We start from the raw sequence: 26,968 nt of genomic DNA, 5'->3' as shown, positions 1-26,968 counted from the left end.
CTTGGCCCCGCCCTCTGGCCCCACCCACCCGATTTTTGAAATCGGCAACCCGACCTTGTGAGACCACTCGTTCCCCTTGACCCATCTCTCTGTATCATCGCTGTTCTCTTCCCCCAACGCCGAAACAACCCAGAAAATCACAACATGCAGAGTAAACAGACGCACATTTCCCTGATTGGCATAATTCCCTCCCAATTATGATATTTGGGTGTCTGCTAATGAGCGGGTTTGGAGCACAGCCGCGTCTCAGCCCTTGATTGATCGATCGTGCCGCCTCGCTGGGAACGAGGGGGGGGCGGGTCGTCTTGGGGGAACATCTGCTCAGGGGGCGTGAAGCCTGATCAGCGGGCGGGGATCTATTTGTCTGAAAACGTCGGCTGTGACTGGCAGGTAGCAATGCGGATGCTCTGGTGGTTGTCGTCGTCCCGAATAAGCGATTCAAAGAAACAAAAGTCCCCCTTGCAGCCACTTTGCTGAAGTTTAATTGGGCCGAATCTGGTCCATAGGAACCAACTCCTAGGGGCCGAAGGGGCCTCGCCGGGACCCCCCAAAGTTGATGAGCATTGCGGTTCAAATTACCTCACCTCACCTCCCCCTTTATTCAAGGCACCCCTGATCTGGTCAGTGCTGAAGGCAGCCTGGAAAGGCCCATGCAATGCCATATCGTATTATCAGGTTGGCACAGGTTTCCTCAGGCAGCTCCCTTCTTCTGTTGGTGGGGTCCTGGCTAGGCCAGGTGCCAGCGGTCAGCTAGGTCAGACACTGGCTGAGAGTCCAAGGGCTTGGAAGCCCCACCACCACCAGCCCATGCTAGCCACACCACCGTTCACTGACCTCTGTGCCACCATAGATCAGACCAGCAGTCCGCTTAGCACAGTCTAATTTATTTGTTGTTGGAAGATTCAGGACAGATAAAATGAAGTAGTAGTAGTAGTAGTAGTAGTAGTAGTAATAATAATAATAATAATAATAATAATAATAATAATAATAATAATAATTTATTTATACCCTGCCCATGAGGCTGAGTTTCCCCAGCCACTCTGGGCAGCTTCCAATTAAGTGCTAAAAACAATACAGCATTAAATATTAAAAACTTCCCTAAACAGGGCTGCCTTCAGATGTCTCTTAAAGAGAAGATAGCTGCTTATTTCCTTCACATCTGAAGGGAGGGCGTTCCACAGGGTGGGTGCCACTACCGAGAAGGCCCTCTGCCTGGTTCCCTGTAACCTCACTTCTCGCAATGAGGGAACCACCAGAAGGCCCTTGGCACTGAATCTCACACAGTGCATAGTAAAACCGCATTGGTGGCGGTAATGGACCACCAACGTGGATGGCTTTAAAAGAGGATTACTGTAGACCAGTTTTTGGAGAAGAGGGCTGTTGATGGCTACTAGCCATGATGGCGAAGCTCTCCCTCCACAGTCCTGGGCAGCAGTGCTTCCGAATGCCAGCTGCTGGAGACTGCAAGAGAGGGGACTGCTCTTGTGCTCAGGTCCTGCTTGCTGGTTTCCCGTAAGGAGCATCTGGCTGGCCACTGTGAGAACAGGATGCTAGATGGGCCATTGGCCTCACCCAGCAGGCTCTCCTTATGTTATTATTTTCTATTCTGACCAGTACTCTGTCACCAAGACTAGGCTTGCCATACGGAAACAGAGAGAGAGAGAGAGAGAGAGAGAGAGCGCACAAATACTTTTGTAAACCAAGAAAATCTTTAATAAAAATACATTTTAAAAAAATAAGCTAGCTTTGGCATTTGTTACAAGACTAGAAGCTTTATTGCTAGGCGTTGCAGGTCAAAAAAAGTGGGGGAAAACTATTTATGCTAGAACAGCGGCTTTCCAAAAATGGAAAGATGACAAGATACCAACAAAAGAAGAATGGCAAGTAAAACTAATGGAATATGCTGAAATGGCAAAGCTCACTGGAAAACTTAGAGACAAGGACAACAGAGACTTTAAAAAAAGACTGGGAACCATTTATGATGTACTTACAGAAACTGTGACAGGGACGCAGGTGGCACTGTGGGTAAAACCTCAGCGCCTAGGACTTGCCAATTGCATGGTCGGCAGTTCGAATCCCCGCGGCGGGGTGTGCTCCCGTCGTTCGGTCCCAGCGCCTGCCAACCTAGCAGTTGGAAAGCACCCCCGGGTGCAAGTAGATAAATAGGGACCGCTTACCAGCGGGAAGGTAAACGGTATTCCATGTGCTGCGCTGGCTCGCCAGAGCAGTGATGTCATGCTGGCCACGTGACCCGGAAGTGTCTGCGGACAGCGCTGGCTCCCGGCCTATAGAGTGAGATGAGCGCACAACCCTAGAGTCTGTCAAGACTGGCCCGTACGGGCAGGGGTACCTTTACCTTTACCTTTACCTACAGAAACTGTAAAGAAGTGGACTCACTAGCAGGGTTTGACTAAGCACTTATTCAGAAAACAAGCATAAAAACTAAGAGGCAATAAGTGGGAAAATAATCAAACGTAAGATGTAATTCTGGGGAAAATGGTATAAAAATGACAAGAATGCAATAACATTTAGCTAAAAGAATACAAAATTAAGGCAGAACAAAACAAGCAGGAGAAACTGATATTTAAAGAACCAGAAGAGGAAGTTGAGGGAAGTCAGGGGAGAAGTGAGGGGGGGGGAGAGAGATTGGGACTTGTATATGTTCCCCCCCCCCCATGATAATGATGATTGTGTTGAAGTCAAAATGTAAAACTTAATAAAAATTATATAATAATTTATAATTATATTATAATTATATAATAAAAAAAACCAGCTTTGGGTTAGGTTCCCCCCCCCAAAAAAACCCAATTTGGGGTTGTTCCCCCCAAAAAGCTATGGGTTCACCATGTTTAAACAATAATTTATTTAAAGTTTATATATAGGGACACGGGTGGTGCTGTGGGTTAAACCACAGAGCCTAGGACTTGCTGATCAGAAGGTTGGCGGTTCGAATCCCCATGATGGGGTGAGCTCCCGTTGCTTGCCAACCTAGGTCCCTGCTCCTGCCAACCTAGCAGTTCGAAAGCATGTCAACGTGCAAGTAGATAAATAGGTACTGCTCCGGCGGGAAGGTAAACAGCGTTTCTGTGTGCTGCTCTGGTTTGCCAGAAGTGGCTTAGTCATGCTGGCCACATGACCAGCATGTATGCCAGCCCCCCAGCCAATAAAGTGATATGAGCACTGCAACCCCAGAGTCGGCCATGACTGGAACTAATGGTCAGGGGTCCATTTACCTTTATATATGTATATGTATGTATATATATATATATAGTCTGAATGTACGTCAAAAGATTAATTAAAAATGTGGTATCAGACTGGGAATTTTTTATAGAAATATATTCTTATTTTTTCATTTTATGTGCAATTGCTGAACCAGATATAAATTGTAATACTGTATGAGGACAATACTGCATCAAGGTTGCTGACAGGACTGAGCCCCTCAGCACGTAACACCTCAGCTCAGAGGCCTGCACTGGTTGCTGATTTGCTACTGGGCCAAGTTCAAGGTGTTACTATTAGAATATAAAGCCCTTAACAACCTGGGACTAGTTAGCCGGAGAGGTTGCCTTTCCCCACATGTGCCCACTCAACTGCTTTGACCTGCAGAATTGGCCCTACTACGGGTGCCGCCACATAATACCTGTTCCACATTTGTAAGAAATCGATAGGTGGCAGCACCTATTGACAGTCAGGCAGGTGCCTCACTGTTACTCGTTTTGGAGCCTGCATAAAACGTTATTGCTTAGACAAGCCTACCCAGATATGTAGAATGTTTTAATTTTTGTTTAGCTTATCACTGATTTTAATTATTATTTGACTGTTTTAAACTGCTTTTTAAAAAAATGTTTTTACAGATAGTCTCTCTTTTCATAAACTGCTTTAAGGGTTTGTTTGTTATTTACAATCAAGCAGTATGAAATAAATAATATGATAGTAAATAACATGAATTAACTTTTAAAATATTTTATCTATTTCTGCATCTATCTATACACAGTATTAGCAAGTGCCCTTCCTGTTAGAACCTAAAAATAAAATAATTTTTTGATCCATTAATGGAGCTCTTAGTTTTTCTGTGCAACAACTCAGAAACCAAGAAGTGGCAGAAAGACATTTCTAAATTTGTCTGGCAGGGCAAGAAGCCCAGAATAAAATTCAAGATTTTAACTGATGCAAAGGAAAGGGGGGGATTTGCCCTGCCAGACTTCAAACTTTACTATGAATCAGCAGCTTTCTGCTGGTTGAAAGATTGGCTACTTCTTGAGAACACAGACATTTTGGATTTAGAAGGTTTTAACAATACTTTTGGGTGGCATGCATATTTGTGGTATGACAAGGCCAAAGCTCATAAAGGTTTTAAAAATCATATTGTCAGGAAAGCACTATATAATGTCTGGACTAGATACAAAGATTTGTTGGAAAATAAAACTCCAAGGTGGTTGTCGCCAATGGAGGCAAAAGCCGTTAAAAAGCTTAATATGGAGTCTAAATGGCCGAGTTACTGGGAAATTTTGGAACAAGAAGGGGACAGATTGAAATTGCAGAATTTTGAGAAATTAAAAGGAAAAGTGAGAGATTGGCTTCATTACTATCAAATAATGGAGGTTTTTAAGATGGACAGGAAAATTGGCTTCCAGGTGGAAAAATCAAAATTGGAGACTGAACTGCTAGAATCCAGTACTAAAAATCTGTCAAAAATGTATAACTTGCTGTTGAAATGGAATACACAAGATGAAACGGTTAAATCAGCAATGATTAAGTGGGCACAGGATATTGGTCATAACATCATGTTTGCTGACTGGGAAAAGTTGTGGACCACCGGGATGAAATTTACGGCATGTAATGCCCTAAGAGAAAACATTATGAAAATGATTTATAAGTGGTACATGACCCCAGTCAAGCTTGCTAAAATTTATCACTTGCCTGATAATAGATGCTGGAAATGCAAAGAAAATGAAGGTACATTCTTTCACCTTTGGTGGACGTGCCCAAAGATTAAGGCGTTCTGGGAAATGATCTATAATGAATTGAAAAAGGTATTTAAATATACCTTCCTGAAGAAACCAGAGGCCTTTCTCTTGGGTATTGTCGGCCAGGGGGTGTTAAAGAAGGATAGAACATTTTTTATGTATGCTACAACAGCAGCAAGAGTACTCATCGCAAAGTATTGGAAGACACAAGACCTACCCACCTTGGAAGAATGGCAGATGAAGGTGATAGACTACATGGGCCTGGCAGAGATGACGAGCAGAATCCGAAACCAGGGAAGAGAGACAGCGGAAGAAGATTGGAAAAAATTTAAGGACTATTTAAAGAAATATTGCAAAGTTAATGAATGTTAAAATGACGCTGGATTAGAAAATATGCGGTTATTAGCGGTAATGGATAAGTTAAAGAGAAAAAGTAAGATTAAAATTAGGTTAAAAATAAGGGAAGGATTTGCTGGAAAATTAGTTAGAAATTGGAATACAGAAAGGGGAGGTATGAGGAAGTCGGGAAAGTAAGTTATAAGAAATTAAGGGTTGAATTTATATGTGTGTGTTTTTTAATATATATATATATATTCTTTCTGTTTGTCATTTTATTGTATTGTTTTCTTTTGTTTTTGTTGTTATAAAAAACTTTTGAAACTTTAATAAAAATTTATAAAAAACAAAACAAAACTCAGAAACCAATTGTTTTATGTTTGTTTGTTGGGAAACTAAAATATCCTGCACTCATCATTCTGTATGAAAGCAAAGGCAGGTGTGTTTGGTTTTCTTTGGGGCTCTCTCTCTTTGCACAAAGGGGAGGATCCAAATCACATCTCCTCTGGCTGTCTTGGACACTTCCCATGGGATCATTTGTTTAGCTCTGATGTGCACCCAAGATGTTTTAACTGGGAAAATGTGAAGACTGTGAAAATGTGGCATGCAAAAGGGACAACTGTGTGTGTTGCACACAATTGATTGGGTGATGTGCTGCTGCTCCCTTGATTCATCAACCTATTGGCCTGCTTAGAGATATGTTGATTTCTATTTATGACAGTGATCATAGAATTGTAGAGTTGGAAGGGATATCAAGGGTCCTCTAGTCCAACCCCCTGCAATGCAGGGATCTCAAGTAAAGCATCTACGACAGATGGCCATTCAACCTCTGCTTAAAAACCTCCAAGGTCCATTCCACTGCTAAACAACTCTTACTGCCAGAAAGTTCTTCCTGATGTTTAGTCGAAATCTTATTTGTTGAAACTTAAAGCCATTGGTTTGAGTCCTACTCTCCCAAGCAGGAGAAAACAAGCTTGCTCCATCTTCCATGGGACAGCTCTTGAGGTATATTCGAAGATGGCTATCACATCTCTTTCCCAGGCTAAACATACCGAACTCCCCCAACCTTCCTTCTCAAGGTGTGGTTTCCAGACCCTTGGGCATCTTGGCTGTTCTCCTCTGCACATGTTCCAGCTTATCTAGTTGCAAGTTTGGGGAAGGAGTGGACAGGAGCCAAAAGTTCATGGGGTCAAGATTACCGTGGAAGAAGAGTCTGTCATGGTGGGCACAAGGAGATTACAGATAAACAGCCCACAATGAGTGAAACAGGGAGCCCTTATCCCTCCAGACTGTGCCCCTTGGGACTAGTTGGGTGGAAGGCAGATAAAGTGGTGACACTGAGACTAAGGAGGAGGAAGAAGGAGACAGTCAGGGCTATCTACCTGGACCGGTTTAATGTAAGAAGGCAGGTGGGTGAGAGCTGGCTGAGAACATTCTGAGGTTGGTGGGGCAGTGCCCCACTTGCCCAGATGGGCCACCCTCCACCGTGTCTAACCTCATCAGCTTTGAGCAAATCAGGACAAGCACTCTACAGCGCCAAATTACCTGCAACTGGGGTGTGGTGGTGGATATGGGTGAGCATATGGCTTTGAGACAAATAAGACTCTCTGGAGGAGAAGCGTGTGTGTTTGAATAAGAGAGCAGGCTGCTTCGTTCTGTGAGGAAACGCAGCACGTGAGAAGCTGATCAGAGGGTGAATAATTTATTTTTGCGTGAGAATACAGTGGAGAGACCTGACCTTCACACCCTTCTATTTCTATCCAGTGGTTTAATCCTTTTACGGAGGTCATGAAACTGTACTGGGGCTGCTGCACTTCAGGCTGTGAATGGGGGCTCTCATGAGGGATACATCCACTTCTCCAAATACAAACGCTCCCTGCGCATAGAAAAGCAGCAGAATGCAGTACTGTACAGTTAAAGAGACTTGCTAATCTGCACTAACAGCCATACTTCACATTTTCACATAATGTTTTGAGAGTATTCAAACCACATACTTGGTGATGCAACCAATAAGATTATAAGCAAGTCTTTGTATGTGCGATCCATTGAGGGGGGTTGTCTATGTTACTGTAGTAAGAGAATTCTTTGTCCCCCATAAATCCTACAAATTGGATGACTTTGCAGAATGTCAATGCTTTCTCTTAATTGCATAACTTAGACTGGTTTTGCTAGCATAATTGGGAAGGGAGAAGGAGCCAGGAGTCTTATTCAGCCATATTGCTTTCAGATATATATTTGCAGCCTTAAGGACTGGAACTTTGTCCCTGGTTTTGAAAAAAGTTGAGATTTTTCAGGCTGAAGATGTAGTCCCCTATCCTGTGACTTTTTTCTCCCGCAGCGGTGAAGAACCAAGGCTTTATCCCACCCCCGCCGCCCCTCGCTGCATCATCTGATAAGGGAACAGTCTCATGATGGCAAGAGAATGTGTATGATTTGTGGTAGCCCACAGTTTAATGAAGTGGAGCAGATAGTGTCAAAGCCAGTTTCTGTTGCTGGCAGTGCTGAAGAAAGAACGGAAAGAATGACCCTTTGCATGTTCACAGGGGTACTCTTCCCTGTATAAAGACCTTTCGTGCAGCCTAGGGTGATGAGCCTAGGACCTTCTGCATGCAAAGCAGATGTTCCACCAGTGAGCTACGATGCTAGTTCAGTGCTTGGATGTAGTCAGTGAGGACGCCTATCTAAGAGACGGCATTGTCCTTTGCACAGGACCAGAGTCGGTCTAGCTTTATTTAATTCAAGCATGCATCTCCTCAGGGGCACCGCGATTGCCTTGCCGCCAACGCACCCAGCCGGCTCGGAGCTTCCGCGTTGAGCCAGGATCTTCGGATTCCAAGATCACTCGGAAGCCTCCTGTCAAGGTGGTGCCAGGGCACTCTGCACAACCTCAGAAACACTCCACCGATCCCACTGCCGGCGCTTTCCCTCCCCGCTCCAGAGCTTCCCCAAATATAGGCATGGCACAGCCTGGGCTTCCTGCACCCCGCCCCGTCAGGTCTCTCCTGTGGCGCCCGAGCCGCAGTCAATGAGCAGCCGCGATGCGCGCCGAGGGGCGGCTAGTCGTGGCGGCGGCTCCTCCTCCGGCTCCTCCTCCTCCAGCGACACTCGCAGGGGTCTGCCTGGGAGGAGGCGGACTCCGCTCGGCCCGCCGAGGCAGCAGCAGCAGCCGAGATCGCAGCCTGTCCCCAGAGTTGGGGGTGGGGGTCGGCATGGGCGGTGGTGGCAGCGGCAGTGGCGGCTCCGCGCGGCGGTGGCGGCGATGAGCTTCGAGGAGGACGATGGGCACGGCCGTCTCCAAACGCCGCTCGCTCCGCAACGAGGCCGTGGCGTCGGTGGCGGCCAAAGTCAGGTGAATCCGAGCTCGGGTTCTTATTTGGGGAAAGGAGGGGGCGAGATCGGGATGCAAAGCGAAGGAGCAAGCTAGCCCTAAAGAAAGAAACCTAGCGGGGCGCTCTGAGGCCGTGCGTAAAAAGGCGGCGCGTAAAAGGAGAGCTGAGGGCGCAATGATGGTGATGGTCGAGGGATGGGGGGGGGACACGAGGGGGTCATCTCTTTCTCTCCGACCCCCGTTACTCTAGCGAGAGATTGGATCCTGCACAGGGTGGAGTTGGGGTCGTGGGTGCAAAAAGCAAGGAGTGTGCAAAAGAGTGAGCGTGGAGGAATTTGATATAGTCTCCGCGTCGTGCATGGATGAACATTTATGGCAAGGGAGGTTTGGGGTGAGGGGGCAAAAAGAAACACACCGGGCGCGTGTCTGTGCAAGTACCAAGAGACCAGGTTGGAAGGGGCGCGCGCATGGGATCGTGCAAGGGCTGGGAAAGAAGAGCGAGCGTGCAAGGGAGACGTGCGTGTTTCCAGAGGAGCACGTCGGTGTCTTGTTCCGCGCTCGGAGGAGCTCTCCCGCCTCTGATTGACGTCAGAGGCTGGGGAGGGGGAGGGTGCACAGTGGGGAGGGGGTCTGCCACAAACCCGGATTCTGTATTTCCTTTCTGACTGCTGGATCGTATCGGGGCTTTGGAGTATGCTGGATCGGAACGATGCGCTCCTTCGATGCTCGTACCCATCGCTGTACGGATTTTGTCAGAAAGCGGCAGGCCTGGTGTTCTGTGCCCTGCTACACCTAGGGGAGAGGGCTCTGGAACATTTCAGCTGTTCTCTCCAACAAAACTCCCCACCACCACCAAATTGTGTGGTCTGAGATGAAGTAAAAACATCACCATGTGCCAAGTTTTCACACAGGGAGAAACACACATACCTCTAGCACTTTTCCTTCCGGCAGTGCAGACAGCCTATCCCTGGTGTGCTGCATCTTCTCAGCCTGCCAAAAGTGTCTGCTCTTGAGCGTGGAGGGTAGGAGGACAGCGCTGCTGCTGCTGCTGAACCCCCGCCTTTAGTCTCCCACCATGCCAGTAAGCCAGAAGTGCTAACTCTTGTATTTTTAGTCCGGCTGGCGCTGGGTTGAAATAGCAGATGACGTGAGGTGCGAAGTGTTTTGGCATGCTGCCCAGCCGTGGACCACTTTTTCTTTTTCTTTTGGCAAAGGCTCAAAGAGCCCACGGCTGCCCTGGTGAACTTCCAAGCTCTGGGAATGCAGCAATGATGTTGTGGGGGGACGGGGGGGGGGGACGGGACCGGCAAGCTGCCTGCCTGCGCAGTGGTGACTTTGCCTCCGCAGCTGTTTAACTTCTTAGCCTTGGAAGATGCTCTCTGCTTGTTTTGGACGATCCCTCTCTGGTAGCCGCGTGCTGACCAAGAAAAGTGAGCCTTTGGGGAGGGGCCTCGTCACTGTGTTGTGTTTTGCACCTAACGTGCTCCTGTTCCTTAGCGCCAGATGAAGGAGCATATGCGGCTTTTGTTTTCTATTGGCGACACAAAACCAAGGAGAATTGCAAGCATCACAGAGGATGTTTAAAATGTAGTGACGCTTTCAGACTGCCGGTATTTGTGGGAGGGATCCCAGCACGTATACCGGAAGTTTAGGTTTGTGCATTTAAAATGAAATTAAGCGGGCTTTATACCCTAGTGCAACAAATCCACTTAAAAGAAATCGCAGACTTTGGTTGTTTGGAAAGTGAATGGGAAGTGCATTGAAAAGTGTGAAGTGAACAAATGATTGATGGGAAGACATCCCGTGTGCAAAGTGGGACAAATGCCCAATAAACAGGTTCCCTGGAGATGCCCTAACTCCCGACTGTTAATTTAACCTTACTGAAAAATTGAAATTATTTTCCCTTTAAACAAGAAACCCAAACCACACACTTTTGCAAGAGACATTTAGTGTGGTTAATTTTGATTGGTGTCATTTTACAGAGTGAGGTGACGGGGAAAGGATAAGCAGCAGGTTCTGATTGTGGGGAAAGGACCTCTTTGGGAACAGAAGGAAGAACCCATGAGACAGACTTTCCAGAAGAACGGGCAGAACTCTTGTTCATGAGCAGGGTTCGCAAACAGGGGTGCATGGATCACTGGTGATCTACAATCACTGTGTCCCCGTTAAATATTCACGTTGATTTCTTAATGTATTTGTATTGCTTCATTTATTTCTTAGATTGTAGGACAAGAGAATACAATTTGAATTCTGTAGAATGTGAATTGTATTTTGCCAATAATAATAATAATGAATTTATACACTGCCCTTCAACTGAAGATCACAAATGAAACAAAATATACGAAAGAAAAGGAGCAATAATTTGAAAAAGAAACCATGCAGCATCTAGCACCAGCAAACACGACAGAAATTGTAGTAAGTGGTCTTCGGATTTTCAAGTTGTCCGTGGGGGAAAAGAAGATTGGGAACCACTGGTCCAGAGGGTGGGTTGGATCCTGTGGGAGCCTTTTTCCGACAGACTCCAGGGTGCTGATCAAGGTGACCCTTGAGTTTCTGCCCATCTTCAAAATTCTAGGCTATGCTTTCTACATTAAGCTGTGGGATATGATGCTGGTCATGAGCAGGAATAACCTGACTCCAACCCACCAAGAGCAGGGATACTTTATTCATTTTACTTTGAGCACAGGATTTGGTATAGGGGTGTAAAATTTTCAAACTACATAGAACCTTTGTTTGCATTCAGACCCAGTTCCCAGCCTTTGTTATTTTGGCAACAGTCTTTCAAAGATCTTAGGAGTGTTTACTTGAAATCTCATGAGCTGAGGCAAAGGGACGGGGTGTGTGTGTATGTGGATCTCAGAGGTTTCCCCTCTTCTCTTTTAACAAGCAGAAGAAATGGTTCCAAATTAGCAAATGTGCTAGATATTACAGATTCTCCCATTTCTGAATGACTCCTTTTTCTCAGTGCGGATTTGACCCGACCCTGCTCCTGAGATTAAGTGCTGCAAGCCTGCCCTCAGAACAATGAGGACTAGAATGCTTGTTTGCTTAAGCATTGACACTTTGCACTGTGTTTCCAAAAAGCACTGGTCCAGATTGCATAGCTGCAGACACAACTGCAAAGCATTTTACTGAATCACTAAAATAAGGTAAATTTAAAGAACAACTGTAGGAGGCTTAGTTTGACTCAGGGAGAGAATGTACAGTTGCTGTCATTACCAGTATTAAGCGTTCATTAGGAATAAAGTTAAGACAAGACTATTTCGTAAAACAAACATACCAAAATGATTTTTTCCCCTGTGCCTTGGGAGGTGTCACAAATCCATGTGGTCTAGACCATAGGTGATCAGGGGGTGCATGTATTAACAAGTGGATCTTTGTATTTGGCTCCCCTGCATGCTCTTATTAGATTCCGTAAGTCTTTCAGCCAGCTCTATGTCCCAGAGCTCTGTGGGAGATTTGCTGGCTTTATGAAGCACTGCCTAATCTATAGATCTCAGCAGAGCTTTCCTGCTGACAAATGGACAATAATTTTCTCACTTAGAGGCTGGTGATGCTGAAATTGTGAGAGGTGTGTGTGTGTGTGTGTGTGAAGCTTTTGGGCTGCTGGAATAGCTCAATTGGTAGAGCACGAGACTCTTAATCTCAGGGTTGTGGGTTTACTAAAGACTCTGTTTTGTGTTGATGTCAAATAAGCCCCACCAACTCAGTGGACAACAGCAGTCCTTCAGTGATTGAGCTGGGACATAAGGGTTTGGGTGGTCCCAGGCGTTCAGGGCGTTGTAAATTAACGGAAGGCCCTTGAACCTGGCTCAGGAGTCGATGGGCAGCCAGTGCAGCTGTTTTCACGATGGTGTCCCATGTTCTCAGCTAGATGCCCCCTCCAGCAGCCTGACTGCCACCTTCTGCACCAGCTGGAGCTTCCACACCAGGCCCAAGGGCAGCTCCACATAGAGCCCCTTGCAGTAATCCAGCCTCAAGGTTACCAACTCATGGACTGCAGTGGTCAGGTTATTCCTGTCTGGGAATGGCCACAGCTTCACTTCTCTACCATTTCCTTAGCAGTTTGCAATTAAACACACACACACACACACACACACACACACACACACACACACACTGTGAAGACATGGCAGCCGATTTCTCCTGACAGACCTGTTTGCGTCCCATTTTGCCTTATGCGCATTTTTGCAAAACAATTTCCTCTAATATAATGTAGTATTGTACATGTTATTTTGACTATTTTTTGCTGTTTCATGTGCATATTATGCTGGCATCTGTGTTTTTGTACACATGACTTGGCCAGAGAATTGCATTGCAAAATTCGGATAAGGGGTGAATTCTGAAGGGTGGCGTCTGTTTCAGTTTGCAAGCTGTTTCAGAAAGTGTTAATTAGGTACGTTTGTCTTTGCACGCAAACTGAATCGAATCTTTCTTATCTGATATACAGGGTTCTGGACCAGATGGGCCACTGGCCTGATCCATCAGGCTCTTCTGAGGCTCTTATTAATACCCCCCCCATCCCTACCAGAGATAAATACATCTCTCTAGGCTGCTGGTATCTGAGATGCTCAAAACCACAGCTCAAAGTCTCTGGGTTTCTTCCGAGAAGCTCTTAATTTCAGTCCCAGAGCACCTGACCCAGCTCTTCCCAAGATGGTTAATTAAGCTCTCTGCAACTTTCATTCTTGGCCTGGATCCTTGTAAACAACTGCAACACCCGTTTCAACAGGGGATGTCTCTGAACACCATCCGTTAGTATAGCTTTCCTGCTGTTCTGTTCTGTTCTGTTCTGTTCTGGCTGGAACGGTTTAACATTTGCAACTGTTCTATCTGTCTTTAGAACTGCGATATACCGGTGACCGGTGAACTGTGTGGCCTGTCCTGGAACCTTAATGGGGGAAGGATGGTGGGAGGAAATCTTACAAATACAACAAATGAAATAAATACCCAATTGGTACAATGTGCTGTGCTGAACATAGTGGTGGTGGAGACACTTCTCCGATTTATTTCCTGCAGACCTAAAATGAGGAGAGGCCAATGGGGCAAGACCATAGCTCATTGGTAGAGCACCTGCTTTGCATGCAGAAGGTCCCAGGTTCAATCCCTAGCATCTCCAGGTAGGGCTGGAAAAATACACCCTGAATGAAAGAAACCCTGGAGCTGCCAGTCAGTGTAGACAATACAGAGCTGGATGGACCAAGGGTCTGACTCAGCATGAGGCAGCTTCCGATGTCTGTCTCTTCCTAGATTTACAAACTGCATATCTGAAGCATGTGAATAGGTGTAAGTAAACCTTGGTTCTGATTTAAATGGATCAAATCAGGGAGGGGTGAAAGTATTTGGATCATTTTCAGACATGTCTCTTGCCCCTCATTGAAGGAATAGGTATGTAAGGTGGCAGAGAGAGCAGAGGATGGAAATATTTGGGAGTTGCTGCTTCGGTCAGCTTTTCAAAGTTCTCAGATTTTTATTGAGGACAACAAAGAAAATTGATGTTTTGCAGCTTTCTGCTCCAAGACAGATTTATCTCTTCTCTCCCCAGCTCCCACTCGAATCTGGAGCTACTGGAATTTTGAAAGTGTCTTCTAAAAAGTTCAATTTCCTTTCTATGAGCCACCAAAGACTGGCAACTAGTTAAGTGTTTGTGGTGATTGGTGTAAGTGCATGAGTTGTGACCGACTCTGGGGTTGTGGTGCTTATCTCGCTTTACTGGCCATGGGAGCCGGCGTACAGCTTCCAGGTCATGTGGCCAGCGTGACTAAGCCGCTTCTGGCAAACCAGAGCAGCGCACGGAAACGCCGTTTACCTTCCCGCTGGAGTGGTACCTATTTATCTACTTGCACTTTGACGTGCTTTCAAACTGCCAGGTTGGCAGGAGCAGGGACCAAGCAACGGGAGCTCACCCCGTCGCGAGGATTCGAATCGCCGACCTTCTGATCAGCAAGCCCAAGAGGCTCAGTGGTTTAACCCATAGCGCCACCCGCGTCCCCATGTATGTAGTATGTATGTATAAAAAAATAATAATAATAGATAAATATTATATGAACCAGTTGACAGTGGAGCAGACTTTGAAGGCAATGAACTCTACTTTGTTTGTGGGGTTGAACTGGATGACTTTTAGGGTTTCCTTCCAACTCTCTCTTTCTAAACGTGCATACACAGAAGTGATGTCATCAGTGTGGCATGGGGAAAAATAGTGCTAAGGCTGCATAGATACTATACACCTAAAGCACACCAGTTCCCCCAAAGAATCCTGGGAGCTGGGATGGTAGGGGTAAACAGCTGTTCCTAGGATCCTATTTCCAGCGGGGCTTATGAATCATCTAGAAGTCTTCCTTGAGAACCAGGGTCCCTCTGGAGGTATTTGCTGGCTCTCTTCCAAAGACGGTGTGGGTGGAATCTTGGTCATCCTTATATTAAGTGCAGTGCATATTTCATTCCATATTAATTAACATAGTAATTTGATTTCACCCGATTTGGGTGATGGGTGAGAAGAGATGGTCCAAAGCTCTGATATATTCTGGCTGTGTCAAATAGGGTTTTATGTGTGTATGTCCACAGATACCTTTGGGGTTTCAAATTGCTCCTGCATAGGTTTGGGTGACTTCCACGTCAAAAGAATAGAAGGGGAATGTATAAGATGCTGTAATTGGGCAAAGTACTGATTTTAATGTCAAAATGCAGGACTTGCCAACCTGACGCCCTCCTGATGCTTTGGGCTACGATTCCCATCAGCCCCAGCCAGCACACCTGGCACTCTTCAGATGTTATGAACTACAGTTCCCAGGCTGGAGATTGATGGGGCAGAGGTTGACAAAGTCTGTTCTAATATTACTGCTGCTGCTTAATTATTTTTATTATTTTAAATTGTGATAGTTTTATTTAGTTTTTAACTGTGGTATTTGTATGTTGTTACAAATGTGTTTAATTTATAATTGTTGCAGCATTGCAATAAAGTATTTCCTTTCCCTGAAATGTGTTTAAACAAATGGTAAATACGCCCACAAAAATAACTTGCCTGCAATGTATTTATTTACCACTTGCCTGCTGTGAGCTGGAACGGATGGAGAGATACATTTGAATATTGGGTACCAAGGAAGGGGTGATGTGACTCATCCTTCCTCTGCCAGTGTCTTCACTCACTTGCATGTACGTTTCTGGCACCGGATGGCTACCAGGCCAGTGCTTAAATGCAAGGCTGCTGTTATAGAAAAATAGGCTCCTATGTTCTTGGCATTCAGGGTCCAGCAGGAGAAAGGACAGATGTGTTTAAGCAGGAGAAGAGATGGAGAATAAGGCTATGTTCCACCTTCACTGTCAGAGGCAGTATGCTTCTGACTGCCAGTTGCTGGGAATTATGTTTGGGGAGAGTTGCAGTTGTGTTCAGCTGTTGCTTGTGGACTTCCCTTTGGGGCATTGGGTTGGTCATTGTAAGGGTGCAAGGCTAGGTGGGCCTCTTGCAGGCCCTTCTTACATTCTTCTTATATTCTGATTCCTCTGTCCTTCATCTATCCATCCAGATGCAGGGATAAGCACTAACTTTAAAAGGGGATTTGATAAATTCATGAAGAGTAAGGCTATCAGTTGTTAGCAACCCTGATGGCCGTGCTCTCCCTTGGAGGCAGTAACGCTTCTGAATACCAGCTGCTGGAAACTGCAGGAGGGGAGAGGGCTCTTGCACTCATCACCTGCTCGAGAACTTTCTGGAGAAACCCAGTTGGCCACAGTGAGAGCAGGCTGCTGGGTGATGCTGGGCCTTCTGCCTGATTCAGCAGGGCTCTTCCTATATTCCTGGGAGAGCTTTGAAGGTGGCAGAGTTGGAGGAGTAAAGGTCACCAACCAAAGAGTTGGAAGAGATCATGGTGGAGAATTCCCCCTTCCCTCCAGTTAGGTTGAATTGGCTGGTAACCCCCTCCCCGCAATGCCCACCCTGTGCATTTGCTTCCCTTGCTCTTCTAGCATGCAGCATGGCTCACTTGCTTGAGCCATTGAGAAGGGTTTTCTCTCCATGAACTTGCTTCTGAGATGAGCCTGTGGTGTGTTTTATATCCCACCTTGCTTTCAAATTGCTTGTGGTGCTTCCAGAGTGGCTTCTGTGGCCCTCCCTCTCCTTCTCCCATCCCCACAACAAAACTGTGAAGTAGCTTAGGGTCTGGGATGTGGGTTAAACCACTGAGCCTAGGACTTGCAGATCAGAAGGTTGGCAGTTCGAATCCCCGCAACAAGGTGAGCTCCCGTTGCTCAGACCCTGCTCCTGCCAACCTAGCAGTTCAAAAGCACGTCAAAGTGCAAGTAGATAAATAGGTACCACTCTGGCAGGAAGGTAAATGGTGTTTCCGTGCGCTGCTCTGGTTCGCCAGAAGCGGCTTAGTCATGACCCGGAAGCTGTACGCCGGCTCCCTTGGCCAATAAAGTGAGATGAGCGCCGCAACCCCAGAGTCGGCCACGACTGGACCTAATGGTCAGGGGTCCCTTTACCTTTACCTAGCTTAGGGTCAGAGAGACCACGACTGGCCCAAAGGTCGTCTTTCATGACCAAGTGGGGATTTGAATCCTGGTCCTCCAAGTCCTATCCCAACAACTCCACTCTGACTCTCTCCCTGGGCAGTGAGTGCCTTGTGTGAGGATTTCTCAGATGCAGAAGCTTACGTTTTCCTATTTGTTTGCCACGGTAGTAGCAAACAATTCCTTCTCACAGCTTATTCGCTGTTCTACGGGCAGCATCAGACTCTCACACCCATTTTCAGGCTCCTATATGTTTGGGGTTTTTACTTGCTTGTAACAGGGAATGCCACATGCAGGCAAACTCTGGATTCCAGAAGGTTAACCGCATGTCTGAAATCCACCCCACCCGCGTCATTACATGCCCTCTGTGGCTTCTGGTCTTTGCTTTGAGCTGCTGTGCTTTCAGGCGTGCAGCGCCAGCGCTCAGTAACGAACCTGCCTCCCGCTTGCTGCGTTATAACTGCATTGGTTGCATCGGAATCTCGGCGCTTTGGGTGCCTCTTTGGTCGCCTTTTGCACACCTGCTCCATCCAAATGGTTCTTTCCTTAACTTCACTGCCTTAGCTGCTTCCTTCAAGTGCGGCAGTGAGGAACCTCGGAGCTGAGGGGCGGGCGTCGCTGGAGTGTTCCCCCCTCTGCTGCAGAGACGGGGCTGCTGTGTAGTCTTTCTGGAAGTCTGGATAGAGAGATGCTCCGCAAAGCAGAAGCCACTTTTGTCCAAGTCACGGCTCTGGCGTAATAAAGAGCTGGGAAGGAAGCGCTGTCTTCTGCATGATTTCCACCCACATTGCTTTAGAGACGCAACCGCGGTCGGTACTGACACCAGCAGCAGCCCCGGAGGTCAATGGGACAAATTGCAGAGGGCGAATAAAGGACACAGAGGTCGAACGGGTGTCAAAAAGGGCTGGGGGCGGGAGAAAAGTGCACAAAATTTAATCAGGCTAATTAATTTAATTGAATTAGCCACCTTTGTCACTATTGTTAATTTCTGTGAACAGAAGTTGGATTACCACGGTTGCATCATTGCCTTACTTACCTGCATTGGAGATGAGTGGCTTACCTGTACACAGCATATGGGAAATAAATAAAAAAGCTGAAAGGAAGCTAAGTGCATGAGCATGTACAGAGTGCACATCCCTTGTCCAATACAGCAGTGTTCTCATATCCTGCTGCTTTCTTGCTTTAAAAAAAGTGTGTAGCTGCAGAGTTGTTTTGCTTCCTTATTTTTTTTTAAAAAATAATTTAATGCATCCTAGTAATGTGGTTGACAATTAATAAATGCATTTATTTATGTATTGATATATCTGGACTTTATTTCATTTGCATTCCTGAGTTTGGGGTTGATACACAATTTTATAAGCTCTTTAAGAGATCAATTAAAATCAGATGTCATCAAAGTCCTGCTTTAGAATACTTCAATCTATCTACCAAGCGCTAATAGGTTTCTGACTATTCTTAATGTTTATGGCTATTTATTTATTTATTATTTTTATTGCATTTATATCTCACCTTTTTCTCCAAGATGTTCAAGGTGGTGTACATGATTCTCCCCCTCCGAATTCCCACAACAACCCCTGTGAGGTAGATTAGGAAATTCCCAGCCTCCCTGCCATGTGACTTTCAGCTTATTCATGTTTTATTTGATTTATCTTGCTCTCAGAATGGGTTCCAGCGCTGGATTTGTGTGTTCTTGTGTTAAAATGTCACACGGGCAACAGTCACTCTCTACATATCCTAGAAACTTTGATGACATATCAAAAATGATCTGGATGGCACTTTTAATTTTTTTATCTGTTTTTTTTTAAATTGCATTTATATTACACTTTCCCCCCAAGGAAAGGCAGTGCATGTGGTTCTCCCCGTCCTTTTTATCTTCACAACAATACTGTTAGGCTGAGAGAGACAGTAACAGTCCCAAGTTCATCCATTGATTTGAAACCCTGGGCTGGGTCTGGACACATCATAGAAGCGTTTCAGTTACGCATTGTAAATTTAAACAGGGAAAAACGAGACTCCACAGCGCCACCTGGTGGCACAGTGTTATATAGTCCCTGTGTGCTATCACTGTATAAAGAGGGTTTGTGCAGAGAGCATGTGCCAGTACTTCCAGGTAGAAGTTGAGTGAATCACTGCTGGCTACGTCACAAGTTTTTGTTTTTGTTTTGCAACACGTACGTGAGGTTGCCATCCTGCACTTCTAAAAATGTTTTCATCCAGATTTCTCCTTGCTGCAGAAAATCCAATATGCAAAAATAACCGATTATCATGACCACAGCTGCTGCGGGTGTGGAAGCACATTAGTGCATTTTTGCAAGCTGGAAGGGAGTGTTGTCACATGCGTGGTGACATTTCAGTGGTGGTCACGATTGCTATCATGGTTGCCAGAGAATTCCAACAAAAACAGAAAAGGAAGTGGGAATCACTACAGGTCTACTGGTTCATCTATGGTTAGGAACAGAAATCAGTTAAAAAATGCAATCAGTAGACACAGATCTCACTATCCGAACACAATGCATGATCACGAAAACGTTTGTTAGGGGAGCATTCGCATAGCAAGTCAACAATTCTCATTGATTCCTATGGCAAAATTTCTAATGTGTTTTGGGCCATGTTGGCTGGCAACTAACAATTTATTTACTTCTACATTGTTTTTCCAATCAGAGCAGTCAGCATTGGTCTAGATGGGCTCTAGTGAACTGAGTCTGCATAAGCAGCTTCACACATTTAAGTCTAGGACCTGCCGATCAGAAGGTCAGTGGTTCGAATCCTCATGATGGGGTGAGCTCCCGTTGCTTGGTCCTAGCTCCTGCCAGCCTAGCAGTTCGAAAGCATGTCAAAGTGCAAGTAGATAAATAGGTACCGCTCCGGCGGGAAGGTAAACGGCATTTCCGTGCGCTGTTCTGGTTCGCCACATGACCCGGAAGCTGTACGCCGGCTCCCTCGGCCAATAAAGCGAGATGAGCGCTGCAACCCCAGAGTCAGCCACGAGTGGACCTAATGGTCAGGGGTCCCTTTACCTAATGCTCTTCCCAGTGTGGTCTGCCAGGGGTCTTCCCTGACATCTTTTCAGCACCAGTTGACCTCCCCACCCCTGGCTTTCGATTAGACTGAAAAGATGTTGCTTTTGTCATTAGTGTGCTGCCAAAGGTTTCTGTGGCTGTTATAGGGGGTTGCTTTCGTTTGTGTGTGGCTGTACAAGCACACATTGACAGTACATTTAACCCCCCCCCCAAAAAAAGAATACCAGGAACTGTATTCCACAGTTAGTAAAGGTAAAGGTAAAGGAACCCCTGACTACTAGGTCCAGTCGTGACTGACTTTGGGGTTGCGGCGCTCATCTCGCTTTATTGGCTGAGGGACCCAGCGTACAGCTTCTGGGTCATATGGCTAGCATGACACAGTTACAGGGCTACAATTCCCAGAGCCCATAAACTACAGTTCCCAATATTCTTCTTTTGAGGAAGGGATAATATGCTTTAAACGTGATTTAAATGTACACAGCCTTGGTTTTCAATTGTGTTGTCAGTCACTTGTAGACCTTCGGGGAGCTCACCACTAACAAGCCTAATAAGTAAGAAGAAGGACATAAGAAGAGCCTGCAGGATCAGGCCAGTGCCCCATTTAGTCCAGCATCCTGTTCTCACTTGCAGTATGTGTGTTCGTGTGTGCTAGGTTCCATCCCTTAGCCCTGGCTGAGCCAGTTGTTGTTTAATGTTGCTAGAGAGAGGCATTATCGCTTATGTATGAAAGGTCAGGATGCAACCCTGTGACATGGACAAAGGAGGACCAGTTGCATTTTTTAATTTTAATTTTTGCAAAGCTCTGGGTTTGCAAATTGCCAGTTAATGTTTTGAAATCGTTGTATTTCCAAAGAATGTCACCCAGACAAAAGCCTCGTCTCTGAGCACAGCCTGGTTGATGATGGTGAAGGACTTTGTTGGGCTGGACGCCAAGTTCTCAGGCTGTCTCTGTTTTTCTCCCTCTCTTGCTTTACTTTGTCTGTTAATGGAGCTGCTGGCCAGTGTGCCTACCTGCAGGGACCAAGCACGTTTAGCAAGGGAGTCAAAACGAATCTGAGTGAGAGCTCGAGAGGACAGGCATATGACTAGAAAGCCGTCTCATCAGTTAGGGTGGATGAACCATCAATTTCACTTTCCGTTTCTCACTTTCCTAATTGTTAGCATCACATTTCAGTATCAACTAGCAATTAATTTTTGTTTTTAATTCTCATGGGACTCTTTCTCTCCCCAGCAACATTATTTGGAGCAAAATTCTAACACAGTGGTACCTTGGTTTTAGAACAGCTTAGTTTATGAACAACTTGTATTAAGAACGCTGCAAACCCAGAAGTAGGTGTTCTGGTTTGTGAACTTTGCCTTGGAATAAGAACATGTTTCGCTTACTGTTGAGTGTGTTCCATTTGTAAATTGAGTCCCCCACTGCTCCCTGTTGAGTCTGTCGGCTGCTGAGTCCTGAGCACCCACACAACACAGAGGTGATATTTGGAGCTTTTGTTTTTGCTTTTTTTTTTTGCATTTTTGTTTGTGTGGCTTTTTCAGTTTTTTGACTGTGACTTGTTCTTCGTTTTATGGGACTGACTTGTGACTGTGGCTTGTGACTTTGTTTTCGTGACTGTGTGGAACCCAGTTCAGCTACTGATTGATTGATTGTGTGACTGCAGAAATGGAACCCAGCTCTGAAAAACAAATAACGTGCACATAAGAAAAATAATAATTTTATTTTTTATCATCTACAATACTGTCTTATTTATTTTATAGTACAGTTCACTGATCATTGCTTTCATTTTATGGATCAATGATCTCGTTAGATAGTAAAATTCATGTTAAATTGCTGTTTTAGGGTTTTTTAAAGTCTGGACTTGATTAATCCATTTTGCATTACTTTCTATGGGAAAGCGCGCCTTGCTTTTGGAACGATTTGGTCTTGGAATAGACTTCCGGAACGGATTAAGTTTGGGAACCAAGGTACCACTATAGATCTGTACAAAACTGGACCAACAAATGCAAAACTCTTACCATCAAATATGTAATGGTCACTGATGTCCATAGTTTACAAAAAAATGTACTAAGAATAAGGAGTCAAAATTCTCACTATTTTATTATTCTGTGATATCTGATTATGGCCTTCCAGGTTATTATTTTTAATTTATCAGTTGATAAGTTGTGGAAGGCATATACCCATTTCTATATGCAGTTTTGCCTAATATACCCATTTTTGCACGCATTTCACTAATACAATGCATTTTGGGGTATATTATTTTTGCATACAGAATCCATTTTTATCCATATTCTCACCTAACGCGCCTTTTTGTACCCCAATATGGCTGGAGAACTGTATTCCTAAATTCAGAGAAGTGTTGGTTTGCATATTGTTTTGAGCAGTACAGTCTTAGAACAGTTTGCAAATGCAAACCAGCTTTCTTTCACCATGCTTGCCTTCTGGCTACCTTAGGCAGAAACCCATTTTGCTGCAACATTTTGGAGGAAGCCCATACTTTCGCTGCAAAGGTCCTCAAACCTTCTTGGTTTAAGAAAAACAACAACTGAGGAGCCCAGTTCTGAAAAACAAGGATAGCAGAACAGGGTGTTCTCACACTATTTGCAAAAGAAAACCTGCCAGGAAAACCACACTCCAGAAAGCTAAATAGAGCAACCAAGCAAATAGGAAGGAGGAGTTAAGTGACCCAGTCAGTCCTCCTTTCATCTCCATGGCAGTTGAAATTGACCATTCTCTAGTTAATGTCAACTGCTTAACCGCTTGGCTGCAAAATGTCCCAGGTTCAGTTCCTGGAATCTCCAGATATGGCTGAGGACATGGGTGTAGCCAGGATTTTTGTTAGGGGGGGGTAGGCCTTTTGTTTAGGGGGACAGAACCTCAGTTTGCTATGAATTTTTATGTACGGTATCTTATGATTTTAATCCATGATTTTAAAATATTGATTTATTCAAATCATTGATTTCAAAAACCATCATTCAAATCATCGATTTCAAAAAATCATAATCCTCAAATTCAAAATATAGTGGGACCTCGGGTTACATACGCTTCAGGTTACAGACGCTTCAGGTTACAGACTCCGCTAACTCAGAAATAGTACCTCGGGTTAAGAACTTTGCTTCAGGATGAAAACAGAAATCGCACGGCGGCAGCGGGAGGCCCCATTAGCTAAAGTGGTACCTCAGGTTAAGAACAGTTTCAGGTTAAGAACGGACCTCCAGAACGAATTAAGTTCTTAACCCGAGGTACCTCTGTAATCATGATGAAAACCACTGATTTCAAAACAATCATGATTCAAAAACATTGATTCTAGAATCAGCATGATTTAGATCACTGATTTCAAAAATAACAGTGATTAAAATCATTTATTTCAAAATAACGATGATTTAAAATGATTGATTTTTTAAAAAATATTGATTTAAAAATCCCCTTGGCTATGCTCATGACTAGGAGAGATACCCTAGGGAGCTGCTACCAAGGCATATGGGTCAGTTGTCTTACACAGTAAAAGGCATCCACCTAGGGGCCCTTGAGCCTTTGGCAAATAGCTGTATTGCCATCCTCCCCACCTCACCCCCCCCCCTAACCTGTGACACAGTCGAGGTTGCTTGTACAGGAAGATGCCTCCTCATGGCTGGGCAGGATGCCTGCACTGGTCTCTGCCTGGAAGCTGCTCCAAGGACCACTTTGTTCCCACTCTTGCAGCAGGTCTCAGCAGAGTCCTTCCAAGGGCAAAGCAGCTGGGGGATGACGATGCTCCAGGTGTTGTGGGAGGGTACCAATGCCTGATAGGTGAATTTTGCATGCCTGGCGAACTCCTAGGTACACCTCTGCAGCCACCTGTGTTCATAAAAAGCATCTATAGCTCAGTGGTTAGAACATCTGCCTCACATGTGGAAGGCCCAGGTGCATTGGACAAGTGGTCTGACTTTGTACAGGGAAGCTTCCTGTAGTCCTATCTAATCCATCCCATTATTCAGAACAATGAGGACTAGAATCTTTCTTCGTTTTCATAGCTTCCTGGTAGAGCACATGCTTTACATACAAAAAGTCCTCAGCGTGACTGGGAAAGACTCCTGGGGAGCTGCTGCCAGCCAGTGTAGGCAGTATTGAGCTGGGTGGACGAATTTTCTGTATGCTGCTTCCTAATGCAACTGCAGAAGGTCCGAGATAAAAATGCATCACTAGTTTAAAATGTTGTGGGCAGGAAATAGTGTGAAAAATCAGTTGCTAGTCAGAGGAGAGACTACAGGGCTACCTGAAAGAATGGCCTGACCTGGTGCAAGACAGGTTTCCTATTCTTTATCACCAGTGGTGGACCAGTCCATCTGATTCATCTACATGTTGTCTGTAGAGACTGTGGAAGCATTTTGAAATCCTAAGTGCTGACATTCACATTGTTTTGCGCACATTACTTGCCTGGAGACCCACATTGCAAAATGAAGAGAAGGACAAAATTCCGAAGGATGGTTTTGCTTCAGTATGCTTATGGTTTTGGAAAGTGTACTTTAAGTAGGTTCTCCTTCAAATGCAAACTGAATCAGATTTCTCCTTTAAATCTTAATTCAGCAAGAGCCCTAAATCCGCTTTATTTGCAGCACTTGGGTTTTCCAGTATGTGATTGAATCCCACCTGCAAAACAGTGACACCCTGGATGTGCCCTCCAACTGCCTCAGCTGGATTTCCATCTCTGTCACCGTCCTTTGGGTTATGACTGGAAAAGGTGCAAGCTTTTAGCTGGTGGAATTTTCCAGTGGGAAACGACTCTCTTTTTCTTCCCCTGGGCTGTGAAAGAGCCTCTACATAGTCCTTCGAGAGATGGCGCAGCACACTCCTGCAGTCAAGCATGCTTGAAAAGGACAGAACAAAAGGTGCCCTTGAGCATAGATGGTTCAGCGCAGTGCTCTTCTCCTTGATGCGTTCAGTGATGGTGGTAGGGAAGGATCGAGTTGGTTCTCTGGATTGCCCTTACCAGATCTATCTGTTTTGGTTTGAAGCCTGGAAGTGACATCCCTCTGATCCACATCCACACCCTGCACCTAACCTACCTCACAGGGTTGTTGTGAGGATAAAAGTAGGAGGAGGAGAACTATGTAGCCAACTTCAGCTCCTTGAGGTGGGATGTAAATATAATAAATAGCATTTTTGTACCACGCTAAGAGTCATGGAGAATCCTGAAAACTGTACTGGTGACCTCTACAGTTGCAAGCCCAACTTAACAAACCACAGTTCCCAGGACTCTCTGTATGTTAAAGTGATATAAGAATGCTTGACCTCTGTATATCACTGGACTACAACTCCCATCATTCCTGACCATGGACCATTCTGGCTGGAGCCAATAGTATTCATAGACCAGCAATTTCCAGAGGGCACTCTGTTGGCTTCCCCTGCTTTAGATTTTCTTGGTACAGGTTTTGGGGTACTGTCCTGGATGACACAATTGTGATTGTGCGGCAGAGTGGATGACTCATTTTTCTAAGAGGCTGCAGTTTTGGAATAGCTAGGGACTAGTCTCTCTCTCAGTTTCTCTGTCATTTCCCACCCCCTCTCTCTCTTACACTTTGGGTGATCCGCAGCCAATTGACAGAGGTGCTTTGGCCATCACATCAATGAGCCTCATCTTGCACTTAACCCCCCCCCCCCATTAATACAGAATGCAAGAGTCCCCCAATGTTGGACTACAACTCCCACAATCCCTAGCTAGCAGGACCAGTGGGTCAGGGATGATGGGATGTTGTAGTCCAACAACCTCTAGAGACCCAAGGTTGAGAAAGGCATTCTTGGATCCAAATGAAAGCAGGCGAGTCTGATTTCCTGACATTGCTGTTTGTTCATTTTTATCTAAAAGCAGTTGTGAGTTGTGACAGAGAGAGCAGTCTCTCACTGGAACAGAGGTACTGGGAGGAGAATAACTTAACCTTTCTGCCTGTGTGGTTTCCACAGTCTGCCTATCCCCCACTTCTAAGTTGCTTTTTTGCCACCCTCTCGCCTCCAGCAGAAAACATACAGGTATATTCCTCCACTATTAGGATAATGGCAGCTTTGAGGTGTGTGAGTCAAAGAGTGAGTGGCTTCCCTTTGTAGGTTGTGGGTGGGGATTTCCCTCATTTTTATGAGGGTGACAAAACACTTTGGAGCTGGATTTTGCTAGTTTGCTTTGCTAACTCTCTCCCCCCCCCCCATTTTTTCCTCTTTCTCTCCACCATTTTGTGCTTCTGCACACCTGACAATTTGAAGAGCGGCGAGGGCTTTTGGAGATTATCTCTCTCAGAATCATCCGGAAGGCCAGAATGGTTCAGGTAGGAGGATGTGTTGATTTTTATGTTATACTCATGTTTAAAATTATTTATAGGCTACGTGAGGCACATTTTCCAAAAGAGCCCTGTCGAGGTTGTTTGTGTGGGTGTGGTATTGTTCAAAATATTTAATTTAATTTATTTATTTCATGCAATTTATAAGCTGCTTGATTATAAACAAAAACAAAACCTCAAAGCAATTTACAAAAAGGATAAAACAATAAAATTATCAGTAAATAAATGGTGGTTTTTGTTTTTGTTTTTTGCATGACTTGCTGCAAAACTTTGTGGTGTCCGGTTATGGAAGGATATGCAAAAAGAAACCTGCATTTTTAAAATTTATACAATGTGATATACAGCGCTGGTGTGTGTGTGCTGTCATTATGCAGGAAAGGGTTGGTGTGGTGTTGGATTAAGAATTCAGCTGCCTGAGAATCTTGGCTTTAATTTCATTTATTAAAGGTTTTAGTCCTCGTGAGTTTCTGCACTGCATTTATGAAAATGTAAATTCCTAAACT

The 26,968-nt window shown here is 45.1% G+C and overlaps 1 protein-coding gene across 3 annotated transcripts in view; it reads left to right on the top strand.

The window, feature by feature from the left end:
- The first annotated feature begins 8,403 nt into the window (after positions 1–8,403).
- NSMF (NMDA receptor synaptonuclear signaling and neuronal migration factor) overlaps positions 8,404–26,968 on the top strand; it is a 54,176-nt gene continuing 35,611 nt past the window's right edge. For all 3 annotated transcript variants that reach the window (XM_028714762.2, XM_028714759.2, XM_028714757.2), the window contains exons 1-2: positions 8,404–8,652; positions 26,392–26,453. In XM_028714762.2, the coding sequence (XP_028570595.2) occupies positions 8,582–8,652; positions 26,392–26,453 (133 nt within the window). In that variant the 5' untranslated portion in view covers positions 8,404–8,581. The remainder of the gene's footprint in view (positions 8,653–26,391; positions 26,454–26,968) is intronic.

The sequence above is a fragment of the Podarcis muralis genome, chromosome Z (genome assembly GCF_964188315.1).
Source record: "Podarcis muralis chromosome Z, rPodMur119.hap1.1, whole genome shotgun sequence".
NCBI classification, from domain to species: Eukaryota; Metazoa; Chordata; class Lepidosauria; order Squamata; family Lacertidae; genus Podarcis; species Podarcis muralis.
The sequence above is the reverse complement of the archived record's forward strand: the minus strand, read 5'-3'. Positions and strand labels throughout refer to the sequence as shown.